The sequence below is a fragment of the Erythranthe guttata genome, chromosome 10, assembly GCF_056151865.1.
Source record: "Erythranthe guttata isolate IM_541 chromosome 10, IM_541, whole genome shotgun sequence".
Taxonomy (NCBI): domain Eukaryota; kingdom Viridiplantae; phylum Streptophyta; class Magnoliopsida; order Lamiales; family Phrymaceae; genus Erythranthe; species Erythranthe guttata.
The window spans coordinates 3448242-3461821 of record NC_142542.1 but is presented as its reverse complement, the minus strand read 5'-3'; the positions used below and the strand labels follow the sequence as shown (position 1 = coordinate 3461821).

Below are 13580 nucleotides of genomic sequence, written 5' to 3'. Positions count from 1 at the left end.
TTGGTTCGAATGAGTAATTTTTATGCCTTTTCATTATTCAGTCATACATTAATAATTATAGTAATTTCTTAACTGCAATCTCATATTATAAAAGCACTTGCTTATTATAAATAAATCGTCTCAGTGTTCACAAAAAGATTTAAGAAAAATTATATAAATTACTATTATTTTCCTTATCATATTTTTTTTACACGAAATAATGGCGCGCAGTTGATTACGTTCACATCGATTTTTTTTTTTTCCCGATGTGAACGTAATCAACTGTGCGCCATTATTTCGTGTAAAGAAAATATGATAAGGAAAATAATAGTAATTTATATAATATATATATATATATATATATATATATATATATATATATATATATATATATATATATATATATATATATATATATATATATATATATATATATATATATATATATATATATATATATATATATATATATATATATGAAAATTTGAAATTCTTCCACAAATTACTTTCTTAAATTAATGGGTAATCATTTTCACAAACCAATATTTAGAACCAAAATATTTTAAAGCAAGAATATAAATATTAAAACTGAAAATTTACAAAATTGCCCATGCAAGGCATTTGCATTGTGAACTGTTTATAACATGCGAAATGACAATTTAGTCCCAAATTGCCCATGAAGGTCTTTTTGTTTAGTGTTATAGTTATGACAATAATTGCAATAATTTGGGCAAGGGTCATATGTTAAGCATTTTTTGATGCAATTATTTTTAGGGTAATTTATGAAATAATGGCGAGGGTTAGTGCCAAACACATGGGTTATAAGTGCAATTAGTGTGACACAAAAAATAGTTATTGAGAGGTTAGTTATAATTCTTGTGCAATATATCATCATGTAATTTGGCTGCAATGTTAACTAGTTGGCTCCCCCGTCGTGTGCCTCGTTTATACTTAATTCAACTTAATCTTCTTATTTCGATTTTTTTTTTTTTTTGTTATATTTCAGTGTCTTGTTTATTTTATTTTATTTATTTACTATTTATTATTATTATTATTATTATTATTATTATTATTATTATTATTATTATTATTATTATTATTGTTGTTGTTGTTGTTGTTGTTGTTGTTGTTGTTGTTGTTGTTGTTGTTGTTGTTGTTGTTGTTGTTGTTGCTGTTGCTGCTGCTGCTGTTGTTGCGGTCGTCGTCGTCTTCGTCTCACATTGTAAATTATTAGAACTCGACTCTTGCACTATTTATGTGAACGAGACTTTTGGAACAGATGAGAGGATAGACTCATTACATTTATAAATAAATAATAAATAAATAAAAATAAAAAAAAACTATGAGAATTTACCCGAAGTAATTGAACGTGAGAGCCAAATGAATCTTTCGATTCATGTTTGGTTCGGGAAGGGATTATGGAAGCTTTAAAATGAACGAAAAGATAATCTACTTTCATTTAGTGATTTATTAGATAATAGAAAACAGAGGATCTTGAATACTATTCGAAATCCAGAAGAACTAAGTGTCGGCTATCAGCCAGTAAAATTTTTAGGAGCTCGATAAAAAATACTCTTTAAGATTTATTTATTTGACAATTATTGGACTCGTTTTACTTAGCAACTACAGTTAAACCACCTCTATAAATTAATACATTCGGAACCAGGGAAATTCTATTAATTTAGCGAATATTAAATTATTGAATTAATAATTTAACGCTTTCACTAAGTCGGGATCGGGAGAAACTATTATTTAATCGAAGTTATTGATTTATCGAGTTAATAATTTAATACGTTGTCATCAAGTCGGGACCGGGAGAAACTATTATTTAATCGAAGTTATTAATTTATCGAGTATTAATTTATCGAGATTCTACTAAAACTAGTAAATAAAAAGAATGTCTTCTATTCCTTAGTTGCACGAATTTTAAACAAAACAAAATTGGATTCCACTTGGTTTTATGTACCTCCAATTGTACTTTAATTTCCTCATATTCTTTATACAAAAGAAGAGAAATAAAAAAGGTGTATGTTTGCTTTCCTTGTACACTCAATTATACTTCTCCATCCCTCTTGTGTCTATGTTTCAACCCAGTCATATAAAAACATAATATAATAGAATTTCAATAATTTAATACTCCATAAATTAATAATATCGTTTAAATAATATAATTTTTTTGGTCTCTATTCGAAGGTAACATGTTAAAACACTAAATTAATAGAATTCATATGGTCCCGGCTGAATTAGTTTATAGAGGTTTATCTGTATATCGGTAAAATCTGGTCTAATTAAAAATTCCTCTTGTTTAAGAAATTACTACAAATTTACAATTATCTTCCTGGCATTTAGGAATAGCTGAATATGTGAGATTTCGAAAAACATTCTCTTGAAAATTCTGAATGTTGCCAATTTCATACATAATACTAATAAATATATTTTCCTTGAATTTAAACCATTAATTATCCTTAAAACAATATCATTTCCAATGCATGCCAGATTAATTATCCTCTGACAGTGAAGAGTTGGTCCCAACCAAAATTAATTATGGAACGAAAGTGAATCACTCTTGCAAGAAAAAAAAATGAGATTTTTTCTTTTGTTATAAATTTGGTCTGAAAAATAAAAATGATGGCAAAGGCTACTAATTATGGCCTCCTCCCCTAAATTCTTCAACCCCCCTCCCTCCCCTCTTAAATTGATTTTCACTTTTTTGCAGCCATTTTAAGTCACCCTTTAACCAAAAGTTGGTCTTTTTCATGATTGATTCAAGGTGTTTGGAGTTATTATTATTATTAAAAATTTATTTTTAATTTTTCTTGCTTTTCCATTAATGTACAAAAGATTTGGATGGCCATATGCATCATGCATTTATTCAATTTCAATTGAGTACTCATCATAATCTGCATTGCCTACAAATCTACCACAATTATTCACCCACCCATTGCCCTAACTCCCTTTTCCAACCCTTTGTTTTACCTCCTTTCTCACATTAAACTAATTGATCTTCCAATTTGTTGAACAATCTAAGTGCATGTGTTTAAACATATTTTGTGTTATAGATATCAATTCGAGTTTCAATCTAGTTTCAAATTCACAGTTTCAGTTCAGTTCCAATTCCAGTTTCAGTTCAGTCCAGTTTTAATTTCAATTTCACAGTTTCTCAGTTCATTTTCAGTCCAGTGACTAATGAATGATTGATCGTTGATCTTCAACAGCAAGCAAATAATTCATCAAAAATCAAGTTTGACCGAACCAACATACGATGTAACATATATATATATATATATATATTGAGTTAGTCACATTACAAGCAAAGTATCTACTTGGTTAATATGATTAGTATAGCACATAATTGAACCATGTAATTAAATTCCAATTGGGAATAATTGTTACATGTGAAAAAGCCTTTGAATGTAAATATATTTACTTTATAGCTAAGAACCATCAGCCCATGCAGTGTGACCTCATCAACTCCTTCAAAAACCCTTTATTCTACTTTATTTATTTTAATTTATTTTCTGAGGTAAAATTCTAATGATTTCAAATTATAACAATCCCTGCAAGGCTAATGATGGAATTACATGATGGTGCATTGAACCCCCCTACACGTGAGCTTACAATTACTAATTATTAAATTATTCAATTATTAAAATTAATAAATACGGGAGGGCACTGATTATTAAATGGGGACCACCCAATTTAGATGAAAAAACTTCTGCAACTAGCTTTTTTCAATTTTCCTTTTTTCCATTTTGATCTTCTGATCATAAAAGACTTTTTGTTTTTGGTCTGACGGTCAAGATTGGATGGACTAGATTGATTGAAAGCTATTTTGTTCTTTGTTTTTTTTAAGCCAGGGTTTCATCCTGTCCGTCCATTTCTCGCACGTGTGGGATCAAACGCAAATTTATATATGCGTAATTCTCTATAGTCATAATTAGTAATTTGAAATTCTGAGACTCATTAATTGGGATTTTATGAATCGAACTGTAAGTCAATGAACGATCATTTTTAATCATTTTATATATTCTATTGTATTATTCATCTACTATATAATTTAAATGTTACTTTAATTGGCTAATTACATTTGCATGTATTATTATAATTGTTTATTTGATCAAAAAATATTTTATGTAGATATATAGTATTACAAATATATCTTATAAAAAAAAAATAGTATTACAAATATAATTGTGATATAACTTAAAAGAAATAATGTGTAACATTTTTTTTATAAACATGATATAACTTAGAGATATGTAGCTTTTTTTTTTTTTATCAATTTCCATTTATAATTACGAGTAATTTTACCGGAGTAAATAATAGTACGGAAATTCAAAATATGTTTTGTGAATAGAAGCATGTTTCAAAAAATATTTAAAGTAAATTAATAAATAAGATATATCAATTCCTCGCATTTTCTCTCTCACCTCGTCATAACATAATTTGTTTTAAACTTTGAACAATAATTGTTCGAAATTTCCATTTCTACCCCTATAATTGTCGTGTGTAATTGTCATTTTCTTTACTTATTACGTGTAAATTATAAATTCTTTTATATGATAGAGTATAACTTTAGCGAATTCATAAATTGCACAATTGATTGTTTATATATATAATATAAGTATCACATCTACCACCATGATGAAATTGATTAAAAGAATTAATAACTTTTGAAGTTAAAAGTGAATATCTATGTAGCTACTTGTTTTAAGTCTTAAAAATCTAAGATTTTACAACGTGATCAACTTTTTGTAAGTCATGTCTACCTTTCCTCCAACATTATCAATGCCTTAATTATATATTCTAATAACACTATCTATAATTAATAAACTATGTATTTTCTAGCATATACATCATAAAAGCCACCCTTAATCACAAAAGCTCTTTCAATTTATTCATTGATTTACGTCTTGTTTGATTCTTAAATCGTTTGGTAGTCACTCCTCACTAGGGATGGCAATTTAACCCGCCCCACATGCCACAAGTACCAGCTCTGATCCGCCCCACCTTGTTCTAGGTTTATCTGGTAATCCCCTGGTGGGTACATGGTGGGTATATTCCCATCGCCATATCTAATAATCACTTAATAACTAATAAAAAGAGTGGTTGCACTCTCAATTTTTCAGGTGATTAATTTTATATCGAGTGACCGGAAAACATTATTCTTAAAATAGTACATATTATGAAGTGATCATTGTTAAATTAGAGATGTTTTAAGAAATTACGTTTAATACTAGAATTTAACAATTTTAATAGTAGATAGCATAAGAATCAAACTTCTTACTAGTTAAATAAATAATTAAGTTAGGGGAAATATGCAATAACCCCCTCAAATGAAAAATATTTTGAACTAAACCCAATTGACTTTGAAGACTTTTTTCAAAACCCACATGTCAATTTAAATTAGTGAGACCCCCCTTAAAAATATGTTATCCCTATTTTACCCTTTTAGTACACATCACAACCCTAGATCTCAAACCCACAATTCTCGTTTTTCTCTCTGTCACAATTAATATCCGTATCTATCTCCTCTCAATCTCTCTCGGCGTCGGCGATGGGAGGCTGACTATGGCGGCCGGAGAAGGTGCGACTGCTAGGCAAGTGCACGCAAATCGACGAACGGTGGAGAAACGACAACGACGCGGGAGGCGGTGGAAAAGGCGGCGGCGGTGAAATTCCCGATCTGAGGGCGCAACCGCGGTTGTTGAGTCCTCCACCGCAAGTGCTGCTGCTAGCCTGCTACTGCCGCCAAGGTTCGATTCTATTTTGTGAAAATCTGCAGAATCAACCATGAGGTGTCATGTGTTTAATTTCTTCTTTTTTTGCTCTTATTTTTTTGCAAATGAATTTGATTTCAAGTTGCAATTGAAATTGAAAGGGAAAACAAATACGTTTTATTTATTTATTTATTAATTTTTTTCTCCAGATCTGAATATAGAGTTTTAGATTAAACATGACTATAGCCATGTTCGAATATGACTATTTGTTGAATATTATTGTAGTCATATTTGAGTATGTTCTATCTTCTCGTTTCAAATTATGTTTTTTTGTGTGGATGTTGATTGGATTGTTTTCGTAAACAATAGGGAATCTTGAAATTTGGTGTTTTCTCTACTTCTATGAATTTCAGATTCTCATCCAAATCGTAATCTCTAATAATTATTGTTTTGTCTGAATGATGGGATAGTAACAAGATTAGATAAATGGTGGTAATTGAGTCCCTCGTGGTGGAGGAAGAGGTAATTAATATGGTAATTTAATTGGGGCTGGGGTGTTTATGTTAATGAATGTAGTATGTTTATGTTAATTTAGCATCTGCATTTTTTTTTTGTCTTTTTTCTCATTGCCTTTTGTTTTATGAATTTGAGTTTGGTTCATACAGATTTGCTTCTTGTTGCTACAATTTTGATGGAATTTGCCGCACAGTCTTCAAGAGGAATTAACAAGGACATCCCCGAGCATTTCGAAGAACTATCTCCCATAAAAAATTAACAGTAACATGATATAGTCATATTCGAATATGACTATTGTTGAATGTGACTGTAGTAATATTCAAATATATGTTCTATGTTCTCATTCAAGTTGATATGTAATAATAAGATTCAAATTGTATTTTTCTTTTCGTGCAATTTTCGTTTTTTTATATATAATTTGGTAAAAATAAATGTACTCTACTATATAATCAGAATTATTAAGTTGAAAATATAAAAATGACAATATAAAGAAAGAATATGACTACAGGTTATATAGTCACATATAGTCATATTAGACTATAGTCATATTCAACTATAGTCATATTCGGCGTAGTAAAATTATCGGGGGAAAAATTCGATATTTTCGTTTAAAAAGAATTTATAAAAAAAAAAAAATATATATATATATATATATATATATATATATATATATATATATATACACACACACACGCAGCATATTGAGTGGGAAATATTCCTATTATATTGGCTATTATTAAGGAAGGTGGGATGAATTATTGGGTAGGAAATTTTATAATTTCTTAAGGGTAGTATTGGAATTAAAATTTCTAGGGGGTTATCACAAAGGAAGATTTAAGGGTTGGACATATCACTATTTATTATTCATCCAAGGGGTTTATTGCTAAAGGCCCCATTAAGTTATTAGTGAGTGGAGAGTTAATTAAAAGTCGACTCAATCAAAATTAAGTCAATGTACGTAATTTAAAAAAAAAAATAGGAAAAAGAAAAAGGAAAAAAGAATTAAAAAAACGAGTGAAAAACCTATTGCAGTCTCTCAAACTTAACTAATTGATGTTTGGGCTGAATATAATCTTTATGGACCGAAAGATTTTTAACTTAAATAAGTTGGGCTTCAGAAACAAAAAAAAAAAAAAAAATTGGAATTTTTGAAATGGAACAAGAACATTTATTTCAGATCGAAAATTGTTTTTGGATATTGAAATCAGATAGGAATTTCATATATAATTTCAACCCCAATTCAAAAAAAAAAAAAGGAAAATTTAAAAACTCGAATTTTTGGAATTCCGAATGAATAATATTATTCCAAAGTTCAAAATTTTAGTGATCGAAATCGACGGAATTCAAAGAGTTGTTTCAACTTTCGCCCCTAGTAGTCAACATGACAAACCAAGAAACATAAATGTGTTCAGAAAATACATGGTAATTACCCATAAATTCAATTTATATTTAATTAGAATTGTGTCACATAGTAATAAACCAAAAAAATGTTAAAATGTTGGAACTGACATGAATAAATTCCCAATTCCAACACAAAAAATCTTCGAGATTTCTCTCAATGGAGTACACAACGTATAAAATCTTGATTGCGTGATCGGAAAATGGGGGACGACGACAAATATATAGATAACTTAATTAGTCATCCTCTGTAAAGTTTATTTTAGCTCGTCACTATAATAAAGTTACCGTTATATCTCTACACATTAAACGTTACACCTTATCAGGCATGTACATTTAAAGGCTAATTCACACGATCTTTTGTTCCAACGGTACAGTACTTTACGCGTAGTTAAGCGTGTTATATTCTTTTATTAACTATAAATGGAAATGAAACACCATTAGAACAGATGATCTTATTTGAAATCAAAGTTCCCATCTTTTTATTATTTTATATTTCTGGGAAAATAAGCATCACAAAAGAATGCTAATTAAAATTATTTATTAATGATTTTAATTGATCTCCTTCACTATAAATTGTTTGCAAACTCTCGATTTTTCGATGCTCACGATTTGTAGCAAGCCGGAACAGATGAAAGACTTCTAAGCAAGACTTTATCAGATGCAATGGCAACGTTTTCTTCGTTCCTATGCCATGTCCACACCGCATGGCTTGCGTTTAATATTGAAAACTGTCCATGCCCAAATCTTGGCTCCCTAAAAGCCGACACTTTCGCCCGTGGTAAAATAAACCTGTGTATATATACAATACAACCTCAATAAATTAATACTCGATAAATTAATAATCTCGCTTAAATAATAGTTTTTTCTGGTCCCAACTCGGTAAAAACCTACTAAATTATTAGTTCGATAATTTAATATTTCGCTAAATTAATATAATTTTGCTAGTCCCTACTGTATTAATTTATAGAGGTTTAACTGTACGTACATGTTTCCTTAGCAACATGTCATAAATGACTAGAACAATGTACTATATATGTTAATTTTAAAATAATTAATATGTAACATATATATACCTTCGAGCAAGGCCTTCCCGATTTCCTCCAGCTCCTGTGACGATGTACGCCGGACCACATTCATTTGCTTCATTCTTGTACGTGCGTACCTATGTATATAACATTTCAAGCTAGGTAAGAAATCGGATAATTACAACAATGTTTTTAATTTCGTGCTAGTTTCAACGCGAAGAAACGACGATGCTAAAAGTAGAAAAAAAGATGGCTTACAAAACGTTCGTATGAGTGTACATGACCCGCGAAAACCACATCAACACGAGCTTTAAAGAACACATCTTCCATCGCCTTCTTCATTCCCTCACCTTCGTATTCTCTCTGATGTGCTTCATTGGTATTGTACCACGGTGCATGTACAACACCAATAAGCCACGGCGTTCTTCTCCGATCCACTTTTTTCAAATCGGCCAGCAGCCAACGATATTGGTCCGAATTGGGCTCGAAATCAGCGTACGAGCCCAACATGATGACATGGACCCCTGCAACTTCGAAGGAGTAGTACAAGTTTGAAGTAGAGCCACTCTCCTCATAAGGCATAACCCATCTTGCATTGTAAGCAGTGAATCTGCTACGATGAACGCCCTTGATTCTCTCCTTCTCGTGGTTGCCTTGCGTTACCATCCATGGCCGCTTGCTCGCTAGCGGCTCCACGAAGCGCCCGAACGTGTCCCATTTTTTCTGGTACATATCGGCGTAGGATAAGTCTCCGGGCAATATTAGTATGTCGTAATTTGATTTGGCAATGTGGTCGAGTGTTGAATTGGTATACTTGGTTTGTCCAAGATCACCTGTATAAGCCTATAATGTTAGGCCCCCGTTAGATTGACAAAATAGGCTCAGCCTCTAAGAAAAATTCAATTATTTTATTAAACCAGAAGGTCCAATAAAATAATACTTTCAGGTGACCCCGGAAATTATTGGGGTTACCAAACATTAAATAAAGTCCAATTATTTAATTAATCATGACTGATCTCCCCAACCAAACGAAGCCTTAATTTACAGATCATAAATATTTTTTCGTTGTTTTTTAGCTATAGTTAGGCGTACCTACGACTGCGAATTTGATAGGAAATGTGTGAGGCGGAGTTTTGAAGTTGAACTCTTTAGAAGACTCATTGCCACAACGATAGTAATAAAGCGTGTTTGGATTTAAAGGGCCGATGACGGCATCGTGTATTACTCCAGAATCGTATCTTAGGTAGTGATAGATATTTGAATTCCCATTTGCTGAAAGATTGCAATTCCCCGGAGAAGTACCGTAGTACACCGTTGCTTGAGTACGAACTAGTGTTATCCATGATATTCTCATGTGGTTCGGACCACTCAACGATATGTGCACCTGCATCATCGATAAAAACTAAGGCATTTAATACTCTTGGTCCCCCTTTGGTTCGTAAGACAAAATTAGCCAGTATAAAGTTAAACAATATAATAAAACTTCAACTGTATTATTGACCATAGGAGATTCGATAAATAATCTCTCTAAAAGACAAAATAGGCCATAGGTCGACTTCAGAATTATTGGATTTACTTAACATCAAATAAAATCATATTATTTAGTTAATCATGACTACTAACTGTCGCAATCAAATAAAATACGAGATAATATGATTGTTGATATAAACAAAAGCCCTAAAAAAGGGTATAGCATTAGGTTATTATAACCTGTTGTGGTGATCTTGGAGAGAGCGGCAAACGGGTTCGATTCCAAGACGTAAAAAGAGCGAAAACTCCACAAAATTGTGAAGCCATAGCCATCATTGAAATTATAATGTGGATCATTGGCGCCATTGAGAGAGAGAGAGAGAGAGAAACTTTTTATGATCTTTTTGGGGGGACAAAGAGAAAATTGTTCAAGAGAGAGAGAGAGAGAGAGAAACTTTTTATGATCTTTTTGGGGGGGACAAAGAGAGAATTGTTCAATAAATCTTGATGCAGTTTTGCCATTTTCGAGTGAAAGAGTTCCTTTGTTTTTAAATTTTAATTTATTCAGCATTTAATTTTTACTGATCTCCTTCTCTAAAAGTATCTGATGCTCTTTGTGTTCACATTTGCAGTTGAAATTCAAAAGAGAAAAGTGTTAAATTGGTTATAGATAAATGGCAAAGGTGTTATTTAACCCTTCCACTAAATTACAATGGGAGAATTGATATAGATAAATAGATCCCGAATTCTCTAGATAATATTATATAAATATAAATGTAATAAGTTTTAATTACAATTTTCACGAATTCTCTACAACATTACAATTTTAACTTCATAGATATAATAATTAGAAAAAGTGACTTTATTCAAATTTGCATTTGAAGTGAAACTGGGAATCCAAATCAACCGACATCAATTGGTTTTAAATAATCTTTACGAAGTTATCAAAGAAGAAATTGAGATAAATTAAACAGGGTTTTTTTGCAAGAACCACCCTTGTGTAATCTTGAATTGCTGAAAAAACACCTATGTTAAAAAAATTAGCACAAACCCCCCTATGAAAATTAGTCAAAGGCAATAAAGTCCCTGCGAGTCCGGCGTGGGATACACTCGCGGTTTGTGCGACTAGGCGTGTGTTTTTGGACTTGAAAAGACCCGAGTACCCTTTCAATTAGAAATTTCGAAATTCACAAATTCACCCTAAAATTTTCATATGCCCAGAATGAAGTTTTCAATTTTTTTTAAATTCAGTCCCTAATACTTTCAGAAATGCCCTCTTCAAACTCAAGATTCAGCCTTTTTCTTTCCGGACCCAAAAAAATCGTCTTCGCCACACCATTTCAGAAGATTTGGACCGCATCTGCAGCTATACAAATTATCCATATTATCAGGAATCGCAATACACCGCACTAAAATTTCTCCCTCGACATTCTGTTAAAACGAGATCTCAAACGAATTTTTTTAAATAGTTTTCAAAATGAAGAAGTTTGTTTGGGGGGAGGGAAAGAGTTCGTCAAGTAAAATGAGGAAGAGGCGGCGGACGGTTGCGTGGTCGTAGGAGGGGTGGAAAGAGAAGCGATGGGAAGAGCGGTGGACGACGGCAAGGATGCGGTGGAGGCGGGCGAGGGAGCTGCGCAGCCGGCGGAGATATTTGATAAATTAAGAAACCTAGGATAGATAAATTAAAGTCGAGTGTGTGAATTTGTGTGTGTTAAAGCGGATGAGCTGCTGGTGCGGCGGCAGAGGTCTGTGGAAGAGGATTTCCGTGGGTGGGTGGAGAAGACGGTTGGGGTGCGTGATAATTTATTACTTTTTGTTTTGAGTTTTTTTATTTAGTATATTTCTGTTTGCATTTTGTTTATTTAAAATACAAATATTATTAAAAAAATATTAAGGGTAGTTCGGTCATTTCATGCAAGTCAACGGCCAATTTTGAAATAGGGGACGGTGTGCTTTGTAAATCATAACACAGGGGGTTCTTTGCTATTTTTTTTAACATGAGTGTTTTTTCAGCAATTCAAAATTACACAGGGGGTTATGTGCAATTAACTCAAATTAAACATGATAAAAGAAAAATGCAACAAATGAAACGTCACGAGAAAAAATTGAGGGCCTAGTTGATAAATATGGGTTTGTTTGATGCTACACTGGGTGATTATATATTAACCGTTGATCTGCACACAATCACAAACACACCCATATGTTTGTGTGCTTATTGAGAAGTTATTTTAACACATCAACGGTTAATAATTTTCCGGTGTACTACATAAGATGTAGCATCTCCAAAATCATAAATATGTCACGACTCACGCAAGTGCAATTATAGAAATATGAAATAGGAAACTAAAAATATGTTGGACCATAATTTTTGCTACTAAAGGGTGGAAATAAGAATTAGAAAAATTCTATAAAAAAAAAATTGCAGTGAAAAGCTAATTCTGGCTCAATTCCAAAAATAAAAAAAATAAAAATAAATTCTTAATTAAGTGATCATGCTTTTGAACTTTATAAACGGAATCATCTAAGCATATTCCAAATTTGACAAATAAAAATACCCGAATAAATATATGTCAAACCAGTATATATAATTGATTATACAAAATTGAGGGTGAGATTATTATAATATATAAATATTGACCGAATTCATATAACCAACGAATGAGAAACATGGTTAGTTAATTGCCGACCACGTATATATATCACTACAACGTGATGTGTTGAAGCTTCTTCCTTAACTTCACGAAACTTCAAACATTGATAATAAAAAATAAAAATTGTCCAATTTACAGTTTTGAACAAGTTACTAGGCATCGATTGGCTGATGCCGATTTGACAATAACAACGTTGTGATCTGTCATACACGTGGTATCTTTTGACAATGGAACATTTCACGAATATCCTAACCTGATTCTTGGTTTGAATTAACTGGCTTTTTCAGCTATGGTTTCTCATAAGTGGTAAACAAAATAAATTAATATTTTGTACCTCCACGAATTTTGGATCGTGAATCGTAATGCCTTGCTAGTAGCTGAATATGCCGGGACGCATCATGACTTAACGATTTGAGCAAGAGAGCTCGTGTCAATTCACCAAATTCTGAACCATCTTGTCAACAGTGACAGTTAGGTTGATTGATCCAAATTACGCATTAAATTTCTGATAGTAATATTGTTTACAAACTATTATATAAGAAAATAGATTTATCCAGTACACATGTATGATTGATTGCATATTCATTCGTTATAAAAAAAAAAAAAAAAAAAAAAAATATGCCATTTGCCATTTGTTTATTTCTTTATTCTAATGCGTAGTTTGTTAATCTTCAATCCAAGAATTGGATAACCGATTAATTTCAATTTCAGCCCTAATTGTGGTCATGTGCCTTGCACGTACGTGGCATTTTCCGTTAGTTTCAACTTTCAAATCGCTTTAAAAGAGGATGATGGACAAAATGTGTGACATTAATATA

At 31.6% G+C, this 13580-nt stretch overlaps 1 protein-coding gene across 1 annotated transcript; it reads right to left on the bottom strand.

Moving 5' to 3' along the window:
• Positions 1 to 8043: 8043 nt before the first annotated feature.
• On the bottom strand, positions 8044 to 10631 carry LOC105960056 (putative purple acid phosphatase 20). Its single transcript, XM_012984226.2, has 5 exons — positions 10352 to 10631; positions 9734 to 10025; positions 8900 to 9474; positions 8690 to 8778; positions 8044 to 8405 (listed from the first exon to the last, which is right to left on the bottom strand). The coding sequence occupies exons 1-5, from the start codon at positions 10475 to 10477 to the stop codon at positions 8219 to 8221; spliced, it is 1269 nt and encodes a 422-aa protein (XP_012839680.2). The 5' UTR covers positions 10478 to 10631; the 3' UTR covers positions 8044 to 8218.
• Between the last annotated feature and the right edge of the window lie 2949 nt (positions 10632 to 13580).

Bases quoted from the DNA above. Each gene is read 5' to 3' on its own strand.
- LOC105960056 (XM_012984226.2), bottom strand. From the start codon at position 10,477: ATGGCGCCAATGATCCACATTATAATTTCAATGATGGCTATGGCTTCA. The intron at 9,475-9,733 runs GTACGCCTAACT...AGGCTTATACAG, and splicing joins TATCAAATTCGCAGTCGTAG to GTGATCTTGGACAAACCAAG. The intron at 8,779-8,899 runs GTAAGCCATCTT...TTATATACATAG, and splicing joins TACACTCATACGAACGTTTT to GTACGCACGTACAAGAATGA.